The sequence below is a fragment of the Falco rusticolus genome, chromosome 5, assembly GCF_015220075.1.
Source record: "Falco rusticolus isolate bFalRus1 chromosome 5, bFalRus1.pri, whole genome shotgun sequence".
NCBI lineage: Eukaryota > Metazoa > Chordata > Aves > Falconiformes > Falconidae > Falco > Falco rusticolus.
Window position 1 is genome coordinate 90,579,288 of NC_051191.1, and position 23,346 is coordinate 90,602,633.

General features: G+C 39.5%; 1 protein-coding gene across 4 annotated transcripts in view; it reads right to left on the reverse strand.

Annotated features, from left to right (window-relative positions):
• The window catches only part of WARS2 (tryptophanyl tRNA synthetase 2, mitochondrial), a 51,459-nt gene that overhangs the window by 17,289 nt on the left and 10,824 nt on the right, over positions 1-23,346 (reverse strand). For 3 of the 4 annotated variants that reach the window (XR_005104700.1, XR_005104701.1, XM_037390733.1), the window contains exons 2-3: positions 22,020-22,121; positions 12,721-12,978 (exon numbers count right to left, since the gene is read on the reverse strand). The exons of the other annotated variant lie outside the window; for it this stretch is intronic. Coding sequence is in view for 1 of the 3 variants with exons in the window: in XM_037390733.1 (XP_037246630.1) it covers positions 12,721-12,978; positions 22,020-22,121 (360 nt within the window). In the remaining 2 variants the exon portion in view is untranslated. The remainder of the gene's footprint in view (positions 1-12,720; positions 12,979-22,019; positions 22,122-23,346) is intronic. 4 annotated transcript variants of the gene reach the window in all.

Below are 23,346 nucleotides of genomic sequence, written 5' to 3' on the forward strand. Positions count from 1 at the left end.
TGAAAAAGAAGGACCAGGCCTCCACATAACTTTTGCTACAAAAGAGGAAAGAAGATCCCATTTAAGCTCATACAAAAAAACTCTTCATGTAACCTTCCGGGGAAACTGCAGTGATAGTGGAATTTTAATAGTTTCAGACATCAGAGTGATTGCCCCCCTCCTACAGGCGGAGACAAGAAATGTGCTGTTCAACAACCTCTGTTGGATGAATCCATGTTTAGCTGCTTCATATACGCTCTTCAGCTTTTGCATTTCAAATATTCATTTTAGGATTAGTAAAAGAGGCAAGCATTGCTGACACATATACTGTTCTTTAATTTCTTTCCTGTCATTTTGTCTGTTGTTTGTTAGCTAGCTGTGTATGATAATCATCAGAAGAAAAAGGTGATCTATGTTCTGCTTTGCTTGCATGTTTGATTCACTCTTCAATATCGACAGGTTGGGCTATTTAGGGGCATGCTAACTGTCTCAAAGACATTCAAAACTTCATGCTTGCAAAATGATGTAACAACCCAGCTGGAAGGCAGTAAAGTGTTAACAAGTAAGAACTACTAGCATTGTTCATGGCAATTCCTTTGCTGTCACATTTCAAATGTAGTAATTCCCTAGCTAACAGTCATTAGACTATTTCAGTTGTCAATGTTGTATAGAGGTATCTGACCTCAAGATAATAGCTAAGTGGTTAGAGATATGAAATATTCCAGGTTGATTCTCTTTCCCTTCTTTCTGCCTTTCCCAGAGTTTTTTTTTCTTTTTTAATTTCCTCATGCTTATTTGACTTGCAATGTCCCATGCGCAAGAAAAAGTACAGCGAGACGCACCAAATGGACCTTCTGCAAGATACAAAGAGTAAACTGAATTTCATAGAAAACAGTAAGCTCGAGACCCCTATCTCATTTAGAAGGGATCACCATCTGGTTCCAAGTGATTTCTCATGCCTTTCTTCTAGTCACGGATAGAGAGGAGCTGGTGCTCTGTTGCACTTGTGTTGACAAGGACTCCCTTTAAAAGCTGTGCAGTCATTGATCCAGCTCTTTCAGACGCTGCTTCCACAGCCAAGTCTGCACGTGTGTTTCACTGCATGAGTGGCTTTGACATTACATCAGTTACCAAAACACCAAGTGATCTAAACAGTATTTGTTGAGTTGAATCTGCAGATCTGGGTTCTAGCAAGTTATACTCACTTTTAATCCTCAAATACACACAGTCCTTTCCTAACTAAGTCTAGAGTGCTGAATACTGTCAAGAAAAAGCCTGATAAAAGGGGGAGAAAATATAAAAATGCACACAGAAGGGTAGAGATTTCAGTTGGAAAAAAATTCAGTACTGGAGCCTAACGAGTTAACATTCATCACCCAAATTGCAGTAACTGACTCTGTGTTGGTCTATGAATTGGGAGGTACTAGGCTTACACCACAAATCATTTGTCAGACTAAATCATGGTTTAAGCTACTGTGTTTTACTTGGCAAGAGGGGCAGGTAATTGCTGCATTTGGTCAGTCACCGTGCATCAGCTCAAATGTGGTTACTCATTAAGGTACAGTAGTCCATCACTTTGATTGGACAGATTTGGATACAAAGAAACTGGAAGAAGTGAAGATATATATGACACCAGCAGAACAAAGGCCCAGTCTAACTTTGATTCTGTCACTGAGCAATACCAATGGATCACAATCAGGAGCCATTCCCTCAAACTCACTCAGCCTCCTGACCCGAGTCCATTTAAAATTCTGAGAAATGCCCTCACTGAGCAACCAAAACATAAGAACGTAAGAAATAATATTGTACTGGATCACCACAGAGGTAGCTGTAGCCTAGCACCGTTTCCACAAGTAGCAACACGAGACAGCATTTGGGGTGAGCACATGAGCCTGCCACTTCCTACAGTACCTTCTCCTCATACTTCTCCAGCATCCGTAATGGCTGTACTAGGGAATATCATAACGTAATAACCCTGGCCCAGTCCTGTTACCTGTGTTCCCCATGAATGTGTCTAATCCCTTTCTGAACCTGCTGATACTGCCCACTTGACAATGACATGCAGCAACAAGTTCCAGAGGCTCAAAACTGATGTGTAAAGAAGTACTTTCATCTATTCACCAGACTCTTTGTTTACTGGTTTTGAATGCCACCTGTCTTGTATTGCACAGTTGGGTGAACAATTCCATATTCAGTTTATCCAGTGCTTTTCTGATTTTGTAAACATTGACTGCATCTACACGTCAGCCTTCTCCTCTTCAAACTGAAGCACCCCAGATTTCTAAACTTCTCCTTTTAGGGCAGCTACTGTGTCCCTTGTAGCATTAACTCCCCTCTATCTTTTGTCACCTCTAATTCACTACTCCCTTCTTGAGATGCAGATGCTAAAGCCCTACCCAACATTCAGGATGTGGGCACACTAAGGTTTTGTATAGTGACAAAGCATCACCTCTGCCTTGTTCTGAATACCCTTCCTGGTGATACGGCGATGACGACATATTGCTGGCTTTCTTGAAAATTACTTGTACTGAGCCAATGATTTCAGTAAACTGCCAATGAGTCGTCTGACTCCAAGACTTTTCTTCCTGCATTGTGACTCAGCTCAATACTGTGCAAAGAAGCTTCCCATTACTTTTACCCAGATGCTTTACTTTGCATTTAGAGCTCTTCTACCACTAATTTGCCTACCCACTCTGTTTCACAAGTCCTTCTGGAGTTCCTTTCCTTGGCATAACATTTGACTACCCAGAAGAAATTAGCAGTGCCCACAAACTTCTGTTCACTACCTTCATCAGGTTATGAATGAACATGTTGACCAAAATTGCTCCCAGCATGAATCCCCAAGGGGCACGACTACTGACTGTGCCATTAAAAGGGAAGTGATCACTGTGCCCTATCTGGCTTTCAGCTCTAGCCAGCTGCAAGACTAGTAATGAATATTTCCTCCAATACATCTTTTAAAAAAATAAGAACTGATATAAATCTTGCCAAAGGCTTTTCAAAAAACTCAAATCCATTATGTTCCTGGGATGCCCTTTATCCACATGCTTACTGACTACTCCCACAGAGTTCAGCAGTTTAGTGAAAGATTTCCCTTTGAAGAAATGATAGCAACTCTCCAAAGAGACTGTTTACTTGTGCACTCAGCATCCTACTCTCAGTTGAAGACTCTACCGTCCCTGGTAAGACAAAAGTAAAAATCATGAGTTTGTAGCTTCTGGGGTCCCACTTAGAGTTCTCCTTGTGTGCTGCCAATATGACTTCCATCAACTGCTCCTCTGACAATGACTGTTTATGGTGGCTGGCTGCACACCCTGGCCACCACTTCTGCCATTTCACATCTCAGGTTTTTTTCGCTGAATGCCAGCTGATGGCTGAACTGTCTATCTTTACATAACTGTTTCTGTAAATTTACAAGAAACTGACTTAGCTCTTCTGATTTGCTGCTACAAAATGCATAAAGTGACAACCTTCCCAACTCCTCCAGCAGCAAAGTCCAATACCAAGAACTGAGCCTTGCTCTTAGGGTCTTATCAACCCCGAGTGTCTTCTATGCTTTCAGTTCAGTGATCCCCTAAATGATCTCCTGTTTTTGATGCAAGACCACTTAGTTATCAGCTTAAGAATCATCCGCAGGGTGTTCCTCAAATTCTTTTTTAGCCCCCTTTTTTTTTTTTTTTAAAAAAAAAAGTAGACTACAATTTTATACACTTTCTTGTTTTTCTAATTTGGTCAAGTTTTCTCTTCTGAAAATCTAATCTTTTCCTATGATCGCCTCCTAACCTATGGAACCATGGAAAAACATTTGCTAGACTGATGTTTTCTTCATGAATGGTGTCATGCGTTTAACTCTTGGTTTTTTGGGTTTTTTTTAATAAGTTTATTTTTTAAAAAATATGACCTCCAGGACAGTTGTAGATTTCTTGGGTTTTGGGTGGTTTTTTTTTTTTCTTATAATTAGACTTCATTTTCACCTAGCTCCCTTTACTGAAATAGAACATTCATACACTTTATTTGGTCTACTCTCTCCAGCACAATGTTGAACATTGCTACAATGAAGTTGCTATGACTGAAAGCCCTCTACTAAAACATCCTGAACTAGGTCCTGTGAACCACCCAAAAGCAAATGTAGAACAGCATGATTTCTAACAGTTTGTAAAACTAGAAAGCATAATTTATTGCATCCAAAAATTTTACCTGTATGTCTTATTTTGATAAAGGCTATAAGTGGATAGTTAAAATGTAATACCATTGCTCCCTGTCCTAAATTTGCAGATTCTCTTATCTCACTTAACATCTCCTGATAACCACCATCATCTGGATTGGTGGGTCAGTAGTACTGTTACATTCTAGTATTTTCACACATAAGGATTTTCATTTCCCCATAGTATTATAGAAAGAAGCAATCCTTCCAGTAAATTCAAACAGTGAAATGAAACAAAATAAAGAAAAGATATCTCATCTTTGTATCAATCTGTGAAATGATTTTCAGTTGCTTCCTATTGTGTTAGGCAGCATTTATCGTGCTGCCACCACAAGGAAGATCTTTGTCAAAGAAGCATCACTTCTCACACAATTTTCATTAAAAAGAATAGGACTGTCAAAGAGGTCTCTGTTTGCTTTTTTTCTTTTTATTTTTTCTTTTTTTTGGAAAGACTTCACCTGACATCTACCTACAACTCTAGGAAATAAAAGTATACAGAGTTGCAATCAATTAAGGTTATTTTGTGTTTATTTAGTTATTTATTTAGTTATTATTTTGAACATTTGAACATTTATTCTGAAATATATTATTACTTAGTTTGAACAACTAAAGAACTTTGTTTTGTATTATAAAAATCCAACACCAGAAGCACCCTCTGGAGCTATGATGTACTTCAGGAATGTTCCTACCTTCCCAAAAGAGAACAAGTAATAATAAGCTTAGCTCTTCTCCAATGAAGACAACAGTTTTTCAGCAGTGCCTTCTCCCCCAAATACCCCAGTATAAAAATACTACAAAATGTAGAAAAACAGCATTACATCTCCAACAAGCAAAACTCACAGCCACTGACAGTTCCTCAAATGTATGTCAAACCAGCCTCCAAGAATGTCACAATCACTGGTAACTCTGAAGAACAGCTATCTAATCCGTTAAATCCTTCATGTCAACTCCAGCCACTTTTGTGTCCTGAAAGAATATAATAGCCTGTTTTCAATATAAACATTATTTTCTCAGGAAATATTTCTTGCAGCTTGGCTAAAAATATTTGGAGGACTAACAGTCTTGTAAGTCTTCTATTTATTGTTTCCCTTACAAAGCCAACTATTTCCCATTTAGCAGTTTTCACAGAAAAGCTTAACCAGATCCATATAGTGACCCCCTCTTTTTTATACAGCCCAAATAACACCCTTTGCTTTTCTCAGTAAATACATTGTTTTTCTCTTTTTTCCTGCTCTGTGCTTTCACCCACTTTAACAAAGTTTTCTTTCCTAATCTGTTACAAGTCTGTAAAAACCATCCACATTTCTCAAAGGGTTGAGATGGTCATCTCTCTGCTGTCCACCAGCAACACATTTCCTCCTTCCATTTCCACTGCATTAAGCATCCCCCACAACCGGGCTCACTAACCACTAATCAAAGAGTTATTTCCAGAACAAACTACTTACATCCCTTGCTTGTGGCCCGACAAGCCTGAGTCTGCATAGTCAGATTCCTTTTATTTTATAGTATTTTAAAGCACACATATAACAGAGGTGACCACTTCCAAGTGATAATGAGCAACTACCTAGAAGGCACAAACATCTCTCCCTTTTCACCGGGCTGAGTGCCCTGCTTCTCCCTCTTTACAGACAAATAGCTTCTTAATTGTTTACTTGTGTGGCCATTTGACATTATTAAACTCAGATCACAATTTACACTTGGATCATCTCTGGGGTGTTATGTGCTGAAGTACAGCCTCAGGGCTTCTCCCTGCAGATCTATCACTTTGTCCTTGATCCTAGCTATTCCCTACCAAGTTATTGCTGCTATTCCCTGGCCACAGCCACAGTTGGTGATATATACATGGAAAACCAATAGCTACTTTTAGCCCAAGTAATTCTAGATGAGTTTTCATGCTGAGACATACAGCTGAGAAGGACAGCAAGCAATGAGATTCAAGAACAATAACAGAGGGAAAAGCATGGATGCTGTACGCAGACATGAAAGCAGGCAAATCAACAACACTGGAACTCAGCTTTCTGAAGCTCATTATACAAAGTTGTGTGTCAGCAGCTGAAGTAGCTTCCTGCAAAAAGGGATGCAGCATTTCATTTTCAAGACAGATATCCTCAAGTTGCAACCTACAGCCCTTCTCTGTAAGGGACTGTAAATTCACTGCATAGCTGTTATATGGGAACAGCTTCCCCTCAGCAGCATAACCTCTTTAAGGGCTACACTTTAAATAGACAATGAGTGTCAAAGATTTGATTTTAACAGTGCAGGGGACAAACAGGTCTGGGGAGGTAATCTGGGTAGCTGTGTACTAAGAAAAATCTGAAAAGAGGAGGGAAGTGTCCCAAATTTAAAAAAAAAATGCAACTTTTTTTTATGATTTTTGTCTCTTCTAGAAGTGCCAGTTAGTGCTTCCCAGAGATTCAAGAGGCTTTTTAGAAGAAAGTGCTCCTCACATTTATTTTTCTTGAATAAGAGGGAAAATTTTATTAATGCCTAAGGTTGCAAGCAACATGTTCAGGATACTTGATAATGCATCTCCATATTATACAGCTAGAGAGAATAATGGGGCCATAAACAAGACAAAACAGACTGCTCTTGAATCAAATGCACACAGCAGCTGAACATCCAGTGAGATACTTCTATGACATACAATTTGACATGGTATCCCAAATTCCTGTTCAAAGAAATAATTCAAATGTCGGTGGAGTAAGTTCAAGGTTACAAAGGCAACATCTGATTTGAAGAACATGTTAAGCAATGTATTGAATTTGGGGGTGGTTATCTAGCTATCATTGGTAAATCTATCAGTATTTACAGCTTTCACTATTACCTATGAATATTTTAATAACTTATCATTATTTATATTTGGCTAAAACTTACACAAATAAGATCTGTCTCTTCAAAGAGCCTGACCAAGAATACCCCTACTGGAATCAGGTGATATGATTATAAAGCCAGATAGAGCACAGTTATTTGGCCAAGACACCCTTTTCCCTTCCTTTATTCTTTACGAAATAATGTCGGAAGCGTTCTCCTAGTCTAACCCACAATACTGTTTCAGTAATTAATTTGGTGTGCCCAAAAGTCTGGAAGAGAGGAACATATAACAGCTACATAACAGGATGAGATAAACCAGGTAAATTAATGAAGGAAAAAAAATAAAAATCCTATTGAACCATGACTCTTCTTCCCCCTGAGCTCTAGTTATGTCTAGCCTAGTCCTGTGGGGGAGAAAACCGAGGGATGAGAGGAGCAGAATAATTTTCTAAATTAAATAGTCACATACTTCCTCTTATGACAGGAAGTTTTCAATGGACCATGCTAAATTAATGTACTTTAATGAATTTATAAGCTATGATGCAATGGAAGCTTTTAAGCCCCTCTGAAAATTGGACAAGAAGTAGCGTTAATCCATTCAAACCCTGCCCACAAAACAAAGCAGCTGGATATTTCTGGAAAATAATAGCAGTGAAACAGTTAGTGCACAGATTTAAATTGTTGTATTTTTGCTTTTGGAGTTAAGGCTAAGACAAATTGGCAAATTCCCACCTCCCAGAGTTACTGCTTCAATTTGCTTGCACACTGCACGAACACTGCAGCTGATTATACGCAGAAAATAAATCACCCCATCCAGAAGGCTGAAAACTGCAATTTTCCGCCCAGAAACTGAATGTTATGTTGTCCAGAAACTCACAGGACTCCTCAGAGAAGTGTTAGTGCAGCATATCAACCACTGTCTGCTGATCAACTCTGATGGAATTCTAGTTTCTCTTGGGACTTTTAGCATGTGTCTACTACGATAGGTAGATGGACAGGAAGAACAGCCTGAAACCACATAAAAGCAACAGCGGTTTCTAAAATTGTTTTGACTGTGAAGCAGATGAGATACAAGATGGTTATGGGTAAGAATTGAAACGTGTACTGTACCCAAACAGGAGTCAGAGAAAACAGGTTACACTGTATAAGCTTACCATGTGTGCAGATTGCTTACTGTCTTCCTTATTTCCCTCCTGTAGTCCTTTTTGTTTTTAATAAAACATTCTAAGTTTTATGAAAGATGACTGTTGCAGCTTTTATCAGTTATGGTACAATTTAAGGAATATATTTGCTCTTTCTTCTAGTATTCTCAGGATATGTTGTGTAAGTCATTATTCTGTTACTTCTCTTTTTATGCCTGGTAGGCAAAGGCAGCCACTTAAAGCATATCTTGACATTATTTTCTCTAAGAGCAAAGAGTTTCATACATCTTGCAGCTGTGCTCCAAATAAAAATGGATTATTTTGATTTATGCATTTATTTTTATTCTTACAGAAATCATCAATCTTCTATGACTTGTCTTCCTACTTAAGAAAATATAATTAAACAAGCTGTAACAAAAGAGCTTCTCTCACTGGGAGGCCATTCTAGTGTCCAACTTATTCCACAATTGTTTTTTTCTATACTCTAATTAAATGTGCTTGTTTATAACCCTTCACAGACAATGTGGTTCCAAACACTACCTTAAATATTCATCATCATCCTTCTTGCTTCCAACTATTTTCAAGTTATCATCACTTGTTCTTTGTAGCCACTACTTCCCTAAGATGGAGTTCAAGTTTGTATATGGTAATGTAAGTGTGGGAGGTATTTAGCGAACTGCTATGTATGGAGACCAAATTAACAGCCAGCCATTAACTTTCTGTTTCTGTATGTTATAAAAACCTTTAATTTACAAATGGTAGATTCTGAAGCATACAAAACTAATTTTCGTCAAACTAGCACTTTCTATTTATAGGTAACTTAGCTGTATAACTGATACATAAGAACAGAGGCCACATATCGCCTAAGAAATACAATAAAAATCAGTCTGTGCAAAATTCCTCTCACTGTTGTTTAATTTTACTTGCAAGGCAAGGACATACTTGAAATCAGTTCTGGGACTCCAAGACAACTTCCCCTGTATCCTTATCATAGCAGCACCTTTTGGACCTACTGTATACATGAGAGGTATCTGTTCTCATCAGACTTTTTCCCAGCAGTCAATCTGTGATTAATATTCTTCAGCCTTTTGTCTCTTGTTTGTATTGGAAAGGATGATAAAATGTGGGAGAGCTCTGGAGGCAGGTATTTCAGATAGCTCTGGATTAGAGATTTGATCTGCAAAAACCCTGCTGTAAATAAAAGCCTACTCACAGTGAAACTTACTAAATGTACATGCCTTTCAGGAAACAAAGTTTCTTGAATCAATCCTTTTTTCACATATGGCAAACATATTCCAGAGAAGCAACACAAAAAGCAACAGAAAGCACAGGAAGAGCAGGCCAAACAAACAAACAAACAAAAAAATCTCCTTTTTCAGCAATTCTGCACCATTCTTACCCAGGTTAATCCAGAGAAAGTAAGAGGACACAGCAGCATTTTACAATAGTGACTGCATGAGCAATTCCCTTAATGGGGCTTACCATTGCTCGCATACTTTTGCAGTGCAAGAATTTCATTCTGCTATTACTGCTACAGAACCACAGTGCTACCAGTCATTAGTTGTAGCTGGTTTTGGTGATTAGAACCAAAATTTCTTATTTCATAATAATATTGTCTCATGATGTTTAAACAAAAAAAAAAAGAACCGTTAATCAGACGTAACTGCAGTAGCACTTCAGTGATGGACAGACTTGGTAATTTTCAAGATAGGACTCAAAATACTGCAATAATTGTAGTACATTAATCTACTGAGAACTCACTCATTTATCAGTTTGATCTGATATTGAAAAAAGAAAGCTACTTTGCCCATAACCAAATACCTAAACCAGTTCTCTATTTGCAGCTTGATTTTCACTGCTTTCCTGATAACCTCTGGAAGTACAACCTCGTTCAGTATACAATCCATTTTGATCACTCTGCTTTACAATTCACCTAAATGTTCGTAAGCAAAATTGTGGCTTTTTATATCACCCTTGGAGATTGCTACAGTGGCTGAAAAGGAGAGGCCAGGTCCTTTTTTGAAAACTGAGCATCTGCCAATCCAAAAATCAAGCAATAACCTTTTGTGATTAGCAATAGCTGCACTCCACCTTACACCTTTGTTTTTAGGAACAATCATCTCGATATTATGACATTCCACAATGTACTATTTCATTATTGTACTAAAACAATAATCACATTAGTAAGGTTCCTGTCTCCTTTCCTCGCATCAAGAGCTACACACAGATATTCCTTTTAATTGCTTCCAGAGAAACATCTGGTCTTGCCAATGTGACTGTAACAGACCATAGTGCAACTCTGGGCATACCTGACCACTACATACAGCTTGAATAGACTTGTTTTTGGGAAGTCAACAAACCACTTCAGCTTGAAGCATTACTGAAACAGTCTGGATTCACAAATGACTGTAATAGTTCTGCTTGCAGTGTGACAATGAGCTTTCAAAAATGTGCTAGAATCAGCCACTTCTGAAAGCTGTATTGATACAAGTGTGCTAAGTATTTGTAAGGATATGGTTCAAGACAACAGACATGGCCCACAGAAAGCAAAGAATTGTTTAGATTGAATAAGAAGAATAACCACCAGATCTGGACAGATAAGAACACCAAGAAAAATTAAAATAAAAGGGAGTCTATTTAAAAGAGGGCAGCCTCACCACCATAATATAAACCAGAATAATCTTTGGTGGAAACTTCCGTTTGATAAAGTTAAACATTTTTCAAGTCTAGCTATCTGAAGTTTCCATTGGTTGTTGACTGTATTGGTTCTGTAGAAGCATCACTTACAGTCCTGGCCTCCCACCATTTCCCTGATACTTTCTCTTTGGGGACTCACAGACTCGATCTATGCATTATTCTGTTGTGAAACATACAACATACTTTCTGTGTCTGACTGCAGTGTAAGGTCCTCCACTTCCTGCAGAGGTGGCACCTCAGGTATGTAACAGTCCCAACAGATTTTTCAGATTAATTTGTTGAGTCCTTTTCTGAATTCATACATATTTCAGCATGCACTGTATCCTGTGCCAAGGAGTTCTGTAGCCTAATTGCAGGCTTCATGAAATCCAGCATTGTTTTGCTCATGCTGAATCTACCAGGTGTTATCTTATTTTGCTGTTAAAGTTCTTAGTAGATAAAATAGTTGTTCCCTATCTATTTTCTCCATTTCACTTGGAGTTTTATAAACCTTTAATCTATTCCTCTCTAACCATAACCTTCAAACCATTTTTCTTCTAGGCTGAAGAGTCCTCTCTGTGTACCTAGTCACTGATCCTGTGTTGTAACTAAATTGCTCAGTTACCTGAAAACAAGAAAAAACAAAACTCCAGACTGGTTTTTACTGCTTCACTGGCTTGTAACTCACCTTGAGATTATTCCAGTTAATGTCAACCTCAATGTGAATGAAGTTAAGTCAGAGTAGGGCAGAATTAAAACCCAAGCTGGTAAATTATTTAAAAGGATAAACAGATTTGAGCACAGGATAAATTAGTTTAAACATATCTCCACTAGAATTCTGAGATAATCTATTTAGACTGTTTTTTTAATGAAGAAGAAAAGTGAAGCAGGAAGTGTTCCTGTCGTCATCGTTTCAACATCCACCAGGGATAAGGAGCTATGATCGTCATTTGCAGTTTGACAGCCACAGGAAGCTCTGCCTGTAAAGAACCACATTCAAAGGAGGAATGTAATACCATGATTTCATCTCGCACTGATAAAATTCAGACCCTGCGCACATCATCTTCGCAGTTCTGTTGCAAGTTGGACATCCGTTTAAAGATGTCTTCACAAGAGTGGAAGCTATGATGCATCTGCCTCAGTGGGAAATTACGGAAGTTTGCCAGTTTAGAGTCAGTAACGGGAAGTTAATCAGGCAAGAAACTAAGCTGTGTTCCAGGAAAATGCAGCATGTGACAGACTAGGCTGACATATGCCAAGTAGAAAGGTAAGCCCAGTACCCCTTGGGGTGGTCAAGAGAAGCAGCAATTATTTCATGTACAAATTACCAGATCAGGTTGAAAAAGGTGCATATGAGAAGGAGGTTATAGTGAAGGGGTGGTGGTGGTGGGAAATCCCAGAGAAGATATAACTCCCAGGTGATTACAATGGAACTACACAAAGCCTACCATACCAATCACCTGTTGGAGATACTGTGCAGCTGGCAGATTAAGTAGTAAGTGCTGATACAAAAACATAGAAACATATTCTACTTGCCTTTATGGCTGCACAGACTACGTTTATGCATTTATCAGTTAACTTTCTGTCACTAACGTGAGACTTACAGAGCTAAATTAAAGCTCTCCTAACAGGTCTTTTCAGCACTTTACTCACAGGCTGCACAAACTCGTAGCTGTGCTTGGGAAATTGAAAATGTACTTATTCCTAAATGGGCTTCTCAGTCATAGTTTCAGCTACTTCAAAACAACAGCAAGGGATAAGTTTGAAATCCAACATTGCTAAAATTTTCTAGGGCCACCAATGCAACAATGATAAAGATGTTCAGTAATGCTATGCTCATTCATTAACATATGAGGAAAGCACTTATTCTCACTTGAGAAACAAATCTACTTTAACAGGAGCACTAACCAGTGACTGTCGGAACAGGAAGCACTTCTTTGGGTCAATACCACAGGCAAGGATGGCAGCAGTGGTGTCCAATATGCTCTGGCGCAGGACAGCTGGTTCCTTGGGCATGGTGAGCGAGTGCATGTCCATAATGCTATACAGCACTGAGCTGCCCTCTTCCTGCAGGTTCACCCAGTTCTGAATGGCTCCAAGGTAGTTACCCAAATGGGGCGTCCCAGTTGGCTGGATACCAGAGAAAATCCGATCCACGACCATATTCTGTTATAAAGCATTGGTAAAATTAACATATACATTTTTTGATAGATTCTTTTCTATTTTAGAGTCATTAATAAAACATCACTTATGCCTGTCTCCCCATTCCTCCTGTCAGTGCATTAATGTATAAATTACCTCAGGACTGACTAAAAATAATTGCAGTAAGTCAGTCAAAATACTCTACCTTACTGCAGAGAGACTGACAGCTAGCGTAATTTTAAGCCATCAGCCTGCGTATGGAAACAAACATAGCTGTAAACAAGATCAGTGAAAACTACATCTCTGAAACCAAGTGGTAGACTTTTTTTTCACCTTTTTTTTTGCACCCAAGTGGTATGTTTGTCTTTAGTACATTATCCATTCTGATATGGAAACTTAGGATCACAGCATAGAGAAATTAAAACATTTGTTATAAACATAAGCAATGTCCCAGTAGACTGCCACCTTAAGTCCCATAACACTGCAGTCTTACTTTTCTAGCTGCAAAGAATGTTTTAAGCAGCTCCTGAAAGAAACCCAGTCCTTGACCCAAACATCAAAGAATAATGAAAGTGATTACTAAAGTTCTGAAACTACCCATCGCGGCAGCAGTGGAGTTTCTAAAAGGGCTCTACAAGCAAATACAAAGAAATACTGCTATAGCTCAAGATTGCACCTGGAATACTGTGGTGCATCAGTACCAATAAAACGTCAACATCTGAAGAGAGTTCACAGAAAAGCAGCAAAAAATTATTAAGAAGCTGAGGTTGTGAGCAAAGATTAAAAAGCTTAAAACATGTATAGCTTGGCTAAGTGACAGCTACCATCTTGGAAAGTTTGTTTTCCTGCATCCCAGCCCTCCATCTGACCATTTTCTCAGAGCCCCAAGCTGTCAGCATATGATCAATTACCTCCTCGACCTTTCCAATGAATTCCACCATATTCAGAAGTAACTCAGCAATGTTTTATGTGAAAATGCTTGTTACATGCCAAGTTACAAAAGCATGTGAGACTGCTCAATGTATAAATGAGGGTCCCACCAACCTCAGCAGGGAGTCCCAGTCACAAAGCTGCACAAACCCTCAGACTCTTTTGTGTGGCAGGAACATCAACTTCATTATGCATCTGGCTGCATGATCTTTTTTCCTGCTATATTTTATAAAGCAACATCTATATCAGACTACATCAGTAAATAAATTCTCTCTGTTTTCATTTCTGCGAATCTCTTAGAAATGTACAGGTGAGAAAAAAAATTAATAAAGTCATACAACTATGAAACCACACAAAATGGCAGCAGAAGTTAAGGCCTAGTACCGTTATTTTTAACTATTAAAAAAAGGACTTCAAATTGACTCAATTCATTTTGACTCAGACGCAAGAAAAATTAATGAGAAAGTGCTTCAAAGGGGAATAGTTGTTGGGGGTTTTTTTACATGATCTATAGTTCAGAAAAGCCTAGCCCTTTTCCTTCAAAATTTGCTGGAAAATTCTCTTTCTTTTCAAAGTAAGCCTGTTTTTCAGATCAAGACAATTTTCTTATCCAATGTTTAAGTGTTTGTGCTGACAGGTAAGAGCAGGTTTGGGCTAGCAGCCATGCTAATTTCTCCTGCTCACATAAATGCCTACACATCTAAGTCCAGGTGGCAACCTCGTCACCCCATTCCAAATATATTCTTGACTTCTAGTATATTCTTGAGTCAGTTTCTAAGTGCCCTTGGAGAACCTCCAGCATAGGAGCTGCAAGGCTGTCACACCAATGAAAAGCACGTAATTTCCTCCAACAGCAATTCTAACTTCCAGTTCTTGTGCTCCAGTCCTTGACCACCCATGCCTCTTCTCTCCATTATGTAAAAATGGAATTATGCTACTCAATTTCTTGTTTGCTATTTGATCCCTTGTTTTCCTAGGGACCTACATCAGAGCATTTATCACCACTCACAGAACCCACTGACCTCTCACTAAGCTACTACCCAGCCCAAGGACTTCAGCCAGCTTCTTGTTACCACTGAGAAGGGCCAGGCGCTCACCTAGAGAGGGAGGCATACAACATCCCAGCATACATAAATTAAATGAAGTCCTGTAGAAACTTGGGGAACTTGGAATTCACTAGGCTTCAGAGCTGTACTTCTATTAAGGGTGCAGAGCAACTGCTAGGTAATGCAACAGGTACTTCACAGTCTTGTGCTCCCCATATTCTCTTGGCGAAGAGCAGGAACAAGCACTCAAAAAGAGAACAAGGCTATATATAGATGACCACTAAGATGGTGTTCTGCCCCTACAGGGATCCCAGAACAGCTAGTTGTTTGTCAGAGCACATTTCCTCTTCTCTTCTCCCTGTCTTCCCTGACTCAGTTCAAATTCTGATGCTCTTTCCCATGATTATTTGTCCCCACAGCGCTGCCTGCATTCCAGTGCCCATTTACATGCCTGTTTAACCACAGTCCCCTACACAGGCTACAGCTTCTTACAGGCCTACTCTCAATTTTCTTATTAGTTTCACCCCTCCTGTGTTCCTGTATCTTTTTCTTCTTCCATTTGTGCTTTACACCCCCTGCTTCCCAGAAAAGATCTTGCATTGTGTATCAAGACAGTAAGGAGGCACAGAGAATGCCATGTGGTAAAGAAGTTATTATTGCCAGACTCCAGTGACTTTACATAAAATAAATTTCCTATCTGTGCTGTTAGAAGAGCTAAGAAACTTCATAATGTTCTAGAAATCCACTATGGATGTGCATCAAATAAAGTACGCTAGGATGACCATGTTAAAGCATGGTGCATGAACTTGCACATCTTTCAGCTGTGGTTTTGACAAAGACATCACCTGAAATGTCTCCTGAAATTATTGCTTCTTTTCCTTGGGAACATGAAGCTAGTGCTACTTCAGTACGCCCTTGAGTTACTATGTTATGGCAAAAAGGGGGAATCTGTGCAGTCAGCACAGATCAGCCCACGTGCCCACACCAAAAAGAGCTGGCACCCCGAGCCTGCGGAGAACAGGTCTGTCTACAAACCTTGCTGGTCCCCTAGTCATGCAGTCTCCATTCCCTTGCAGCCACAGTCCCTGCTTCATATGCTTCCCACAACATGTTCATTATCTGCCTTTTCCCCTTCCCGGATCATTGCCCATTTTTTAGACCATATCACTATGAACATACTGGATGCACTGGCAAAACTATGTCCCCTAATGTGAGTATAATATACCCAAATAGATGGTACAAACGCAATAGTGACATTTAAATGATCAGTTTGAGAATGTTTTTCACCAAGAAAATACAAGATATCAGTGTCTCAACATAAACAGTACATTCAAATGCTGTACTAACTCCAAATATTTGAAGGGTAACAGTGTACTACTTAAAGATAGGTTTCTTGTAATACTACTTAAGTTAGCATCTGGTGACACACTACATGTTGGAAAGAAAACAACCAAGTACGATGTAAAATGGACACAGTTTCACAGAAAGAGAGAACAAAGTTCTCTGTCTATCCAGTAAAGAGAATGGCTGTGAAAGCAAGCATGGCATCTTTAATGGTGCTTGCATGTTCAAATGGTAAACAACTGCTTATAAAAGGTTTGTTCAGTATATGGGCAATAAATACCAAGTTAAACATGAGAAACAAACAGTAGCAGCATTATACTGAATTTAAGTTCAGCAATTACTTAACCTAAAGTATGGAATTTGCAGAAAAAGTAAACCCGATAATGAAAACTGAGCTAGGCTGGACCTGGGTAAAACACTTGCAAATACATGACAAAGAACAAACCCACACTGGCTCCCAGCTGAGGGCCCAGTTGACTAGAAGTCTTTCATCTTTAACTCCTTTGATTCCAGTTAACAACATAAAGCATGAGATGTTACAGCAAATAGGCTGGTATGAAATATTCCATTGTGTTAGCAGAAGTCTATATTAAAAAAAAGCCCACAAAAAACACCCTTAAATGAATCTTGGATTTCTAGCACTAAAAATATACAGAGAATATTGCTCCTTTGGAGAGAGTTTATGTTCCCTGTTTGTTCACTCCGTGAGAAGCAGCGGGCAGCATAGCAGCGTGGCAGGGGAGTTCTGCCTGGTACCATGAAATCATGGGGCTGGAATGCACTTCAATGGAGCTGTTAGGTCAGGGGATGGGAGCTGTGTGCTCAAAAGTACTGGAATTGGAAAAGGATAAAAACAAAAGGAGTGAAGACTTCCCAGTGGAGCAGAGTGAAAGCCACAAGACATGCAGCTCCAGCCCACAGGCACTCACTCATTCAGACATCTGTAGTAAGCACAGTGTGAGCCTGCTGTTCGTATGTTTAACTCTGTGTGGTGTGTGCACCTACACCACTAGTGCTGCATGTTAATCTTCACTCCCGTTAAGAGCATAGTATCTGACAGATGTTTTAACATCTATTATTGTTTTCTCTCTATAAGACTTCTGCATGGCATTTCTCAGCAGCATTTCTAAATGAAGCTTGGCTCAAACCCCATTAAGATTCAGGTGTTTCTTACCTAACGTTCTTTTTCATGATGAGATAAACAGCTGCTGCTCCATATACTGAAAAACTGTAAACATCCAAACACTCTCAAATAATCAGGGATAAGTACTACATTCTTGTCCCAGAGCAGGACAGCTGAGTCTGGCCCCAACACCCTGCAGTATGGCCACATCCATTTTCAGTGCAAAAGAGTATACTGGGAAAGATGCTAACTTCCCAAATCCAATGCTGCTCTCCTGGACCAAAGCAGAGCTTTTCTCACTGTGTCACACTTGCGATAAGGACAGATACAATTGCCAAGGCCTCAATTCAGCAGTCAAAAACACACTCATTCCCTGCTCATGAGACAAATGTGCCAGAACTGGAGAACACACCAAAGTTGCTGAAGTTAAGGAAAAGATCCAGGCAGATCAAAACATCCCATGTCACTAGCCTACCCTTAGTAGCCTGACTATATCTTTCATGTTTAGCTTGTAAGAATTCTGTGAGGGCTGAATAAAAGTAATTTACCTGTTGAATGCATGTATTCGCCTTGGCACAGTCAACAGAAAACTCCTTCTCAAATATGTAGTAAAAACTATCATAGCACAGTTCCCTCCACAAAGGATTTACACAAATAAAATCAAGTCAAAGCATCCACAGCACGTTTTCAGAGCCTCTCTTCTTTATAACTCCACAGAAATACTGCCATCATACACTTGAAATGACAGCAGACAAGCTACAATTTATAAGGAAGCCTTACACCTACACTTTCATCTCTTTGTAGGTTTTAAAACCAGAAAAAGCTTGCACCCAATTCAAGGAGGCAGGAGAAAGCTGCCAACAGACAGACAATTCTCAGGATTGCTTTTTGCTTTTAATTTGGTATAGGAAAACACTTATACAATTACATAGAAGTATACATAAAAATTTGCCTGGTTAGAGTCCCATTTAGACCTATTATGTAACAAAATAGGCCGTAAGATGATGACATCAATCCAGCCCTAGAAGTACAGAGGCATTACACCTCAGCTTTTCAAGCTACTCAGTGATGGGGGAGACAGACATTTCTATTTTCAAGACCTCCACTAGCCAGATACAGAGATATAAAATTCCCAAAAAGTCTTTTGCTAATTGTATCCTTTGAGTAGCTGAAGGTAAGGACAAAGCTTCAGACTAATTAATTTCTTTGGACTTCCTTCATAAATCTATTCCAGTAAGCTAATTGATGGGAGACAGGCTTATGCCTCTATCTATAATGTGTCTAATAAATATTTTCATCTTTAAATTAAAAAAAAGACTTGCTCAAAAACTCACCTTTGGGCTGAAGCACAAGCAAGAGATTTCAGACCCAGAACTCACACCATTACAAAAAATGATGATGGTATTGCAATAGCAATAGCATGCAATTACAATAGCAGATGCACCAGAAATCACCCTGCGAACCACAGCGGTTGTTACTATTCACATACTACAGCATTTAGCCACTCTGCTTTATTTTAACAGCTACTTAGTCGGGGCAGAACAGGTGAAGAGCTGAGTGAGATCCCGCAGCATCAGAGCTAATTCTAAACACAGGTGGTGGGCACAATGGAGAGAGCAGGAAGTCGACAGGAGAATCACTGCTGACATCTATGACAGGAAAGATTGATGGCTTCCCTCTCTAGTTTTCCCCACTGTGCAGGCACACAGGGGGTGGGGGAAAGGGACGGAGAAGCTGCTGTGCTGGCAACATAACACACCACACAGCCTCCACAGCACCAGCGCTGATTAATGAGACTGGAACCACTCAGGAAACAGCAAAGGATCATTCACAGACTTTGCTCTTCTTACAATTTTATTCATAGCAGTTAATTTTGCCCTAGTTGTCCCAAACTGAAGCAAGTTCAAATTTGCCAGAGGAAAAGAAAATGTGAAAGTCAAAGGGAAGAAAGAGCAGCATTAAGCAAACACAGACATGAGTAAAACACACAAACTGGAAAATTTGAAATTTCAGACATGAAGATCCTCCCAACAGGGATCAAAAAGGGAAGAAAAAAACCCCAACAACCCACCAAAAACTTGCCTCAACCTCAGAGACAAAAGAAATTCTTTGTCCCCAAGTCCCCAATGTCTACGGTTTTTTTATTTCCCTCATTAATACTTTGCAACTTCAAAGCTCTTGTTGCTAAAATGATATGCTTGTCTGTTAATACTGGCTTAGCAAAACCTGTTTTCAGACAGCTATTAAATAGCAAAATGAAGGAAAACCAGACAAGTCAGGTTTTACTAGCTAAAGCATAAATTTTAAACCCTAATTGGGACAATTTAAGTGTTAATGTTATTAGAGATAGAAAAAAAATGGAAGGAAAAGGGAAACTTAGAAGCACTCTATGTACTGCAGACTTTCCTTCATTTATTGCTTTTTAAGCAATTACTTCTCTGCAAACTTGCTGTAGAAACCTTTAAAACATGTTTATCTTGATCTAGTAATTCAATACATCACATTAATCTGGTTCAAATGCTATTTCATCATGATTAATTCTTAAAATTAGGGATTAAAGACTTAACATTAAATTTGAAAGAAACATACTTAGACCAGAGCAAGTTTTCAGATAAATAGCTCCTGAGAAAGGATTAACTCTTTGCCTAGAAACTGAAGTAAATTAAGATTTAAACAGCACTGCCTAGTACCTTTCTTGAATGTCAAATGTATTTATATTTAAATATAAGTAAGATTTTAATATTTATATTTAAAATAAGAAACGCATTTAAAGGAGGGACATTTACAGCACATACTAACCCCACCCTATAAATTTAACTCTGCCCTCTAGGGCTAGCAAAAGAATACAGTATAACTGCATTTGGGTTAGGCTGCCCTCTCATGCTGCCTTGTTAAAGATGACTAAGCAAATGGATCCTTTAATGTGGTGTGCTGCGTCCCGCAAATGTATTCTCTCATTTGCCTTTATGAGCTCCACGTGCCACTCAATATGCTAGTGACAGCTGTACCGACAGCAGCAAGGATTATCTACAGCAGGTTGCCGCAATTCACACCGCCACGCAACAGAAGGTACCTCTGGACCAGAGGCACCGTGGGCTCTTCCCTCCCACGCAGAGTGAAGCAGGTTATACAAACTCTGTCTAGCGGACTTTTAAGCAGCCAGCAGTCTACAAAACAGAAGAGCTGGCTCAAGTACTCTGCAGAGGTCCTAGGACAAGAAGTGGTGATAACATTCGACAGAGCAGGAAAGGTTTGTGCACAGCTGGGGAAGGAACCAGGCACTGGGTCTGCATGCAGCCAGCGGCAGTCACCAACCTTACTCTAAACCATGATGTCTTTCTCAGCAAGGACACAGCCTGACAATCTCATTTTTTTTGTGCTGTGCTCCCTGCAGTTCTCTCCATCAGCTGGAAGGGCAGCATGTTGTGGCTGCTGTTCAAAGCTGAGGCATGTCCCAAAGAGATGCAGTTATTGAGCAGGTCCAATGCATGCCGACACACGCACTACTCCTTCACCTCCTGGTTTTCAGAGACATACACAGAACTGTAATTAACACTCTCAGATGGTCCAAGACAGGCAAAAGCCTATCAGCCTTAATCCTGCATTAACTGTTCTCAAACCATTTACTTCCTTTTTTTAAGCTAAGGCAACAAAGCTGCTCCAGCCAAACTACCTAACCACAGACATTAACTGTAGCCCATTTCAGACCCAGTGAAAGGGTAAAGGACTTAATAACGCTGTAAGGATGAACAGGACTTAATAACACTATGTTCTTACAACTACCACACAATAGGCTGCTAAGGGATAAACCAAATTAGTGCCTCACTGACAGGAGGCTGCAGCAGGAGCTAAGCATGCTGAACTATCAGCTGGAACACTCTGGCCAGCCGGGCAAGGCATGAAGGTCAGGCCAGTACAGTACGTGCTGCTTCCAAGTCCATTAAATGATGCACACAATGCTCAAAGCTGAAAACTTGATAGTTACAGTACTGTAGGGATTGCTTGGAGAAGGTGGCACAAGGGAACAGGAGAGGGAGCAGAGAACAGCCTTATTACACTGTGGAGAACACCACAAATCCATAGAAAAACTAGTTTACTGTTCACTGAACAATGTGGTTGAACCAGCAGCAACCAAAGTTTGAGGGCACAGATGCCTTCTGGAAACAGTTGTCCAAAGCACCTCCCGGGTCTGTCTTCCTCCTGACCCAGCTGTGGCCCCATGGGCCAGCACAACACACTGGCACAGCAGCTGCGGGCCAGGGAGCAAGCAGGGAACCTCATGCTCCGCTCTGGGACCTCACCTAAGTGGAGTTACTCTGTATCAGCCAGCTCAACTTCAGTTCTTGGAAAAACCCAGGAACAAATAAAGAACTCTGAAGAAATCACTGCTTTGAACAGCTGTCAGCAGTATTTCTCAAGAACTAGTGATGTCAGATCACTCTGATAGCCTTCTATAGAGGAAGAGGTGCTAGAATGGAGAAGCTGTACTAAAGGTTATGTCCTGATTTTCACTAAGTTCCGATATTACCTCAGCTTCCAATGAGCTACTGAAACAGTACCTAGAACATAATATTATACCCTGGGAGTGGAACTGGACAGAAAGAAACCAAAATGACACTTACTGATGGCTTACAATGGTTGTGGAAAGATATACCAAACAGAGTTTTGCAGGGTTTTGTCCTGGGTCCAGTATTATTTGATATTTTGGTATCTTCCTTAGTAATCTGGATGATGAAATAAAGAGTATTCATTAAATTTGCAGATGATACAAAGGCAAAAGGATGGTAAGAGCTCAAAATGATCTTGACAAAGCAAAGAAATGGTCTGAAAACACAGGATGCTCTTTACTTGGCAAAAGTACATGGATTTACACAGAAAGGACTACTCAACTGCACAAACACAGGAAGGAGAACAGGTGTTCATGCAACAACTGCAGAACAGGATCTGGGGTTTGTAACGTTTTAGAAGGTGAGTATGAATCATTATCACGCTGCTGCAAAACATTCACATTTATAAACTACACTAAAAGTTGCACAGGAACATATTAACAGGATTAAAATCCAGAAGACACAAAACAATTTGCTCACCTTAGAATGAGGGTGGCCTCAAGCTGGAACACTGGGACAGGTTTTAGGTCTCATTTTTCAAGATGGTGGTAGGAGGCCATAGAAGTACAATCAAGTCCAATGAGAGACCTCAGAAATAAGACTAGAGGAAAGCCTGAAAGAACTGAGGTTTAGTCCAGTGGAAGGAAGATCTTGAAGGGACAAGGCCTTAAACATGCCTTAGATATGTAGTCTTCTACATATGACTTTTGGGACCATGGTTAATAGGGTAAGAAACAATGAGCTTAAGTTGCATTTAGAAAGATTCAGATCAGATGTAAAGAGAACCTTCCAACAGAGAAAAAGAAAACACTTCAGAAGAGCACTTAGAGAGTTCTTTATTAAAAAACAGTATATAAGATGTATTGATAAAGATGTAGAGGCAGTATTTTTTGTTTTGGGCTAGGAGAAGCACCAGATCACCTCCAGCTGGGTCTCTTCTAGTCCTCTGAGCCTATGATCTTATACAGGTATAGTTAAGGTCAAAGCAAGATGACCAAAGAGGATGAAAGAGAGATCAAAGTTCTATTTAGATAGGCTAGGTCTCATGACATTTTAAGATTCAAGTCTTTCTACCTGCATTTAACAAAATTTAAGATTAAAGCCTTTTCACAGGTAGCAGCTGAACACTTACATGCTCTGAAAACACATTCTGTGTTGTTTAAAGATGTGATATACAGGTTAACATTTAATATTTGTAAACTGGTACACACCCACATTTAGAAATGTCCACTGCTTTCAACAGAATAAAACTGATAGCATCAACGAACAATTAGCACTCATTTTGCTATGATACAGGTGTTACTGTCAAAATGTAAAGTATATTGTATTTCTAAATTATTAA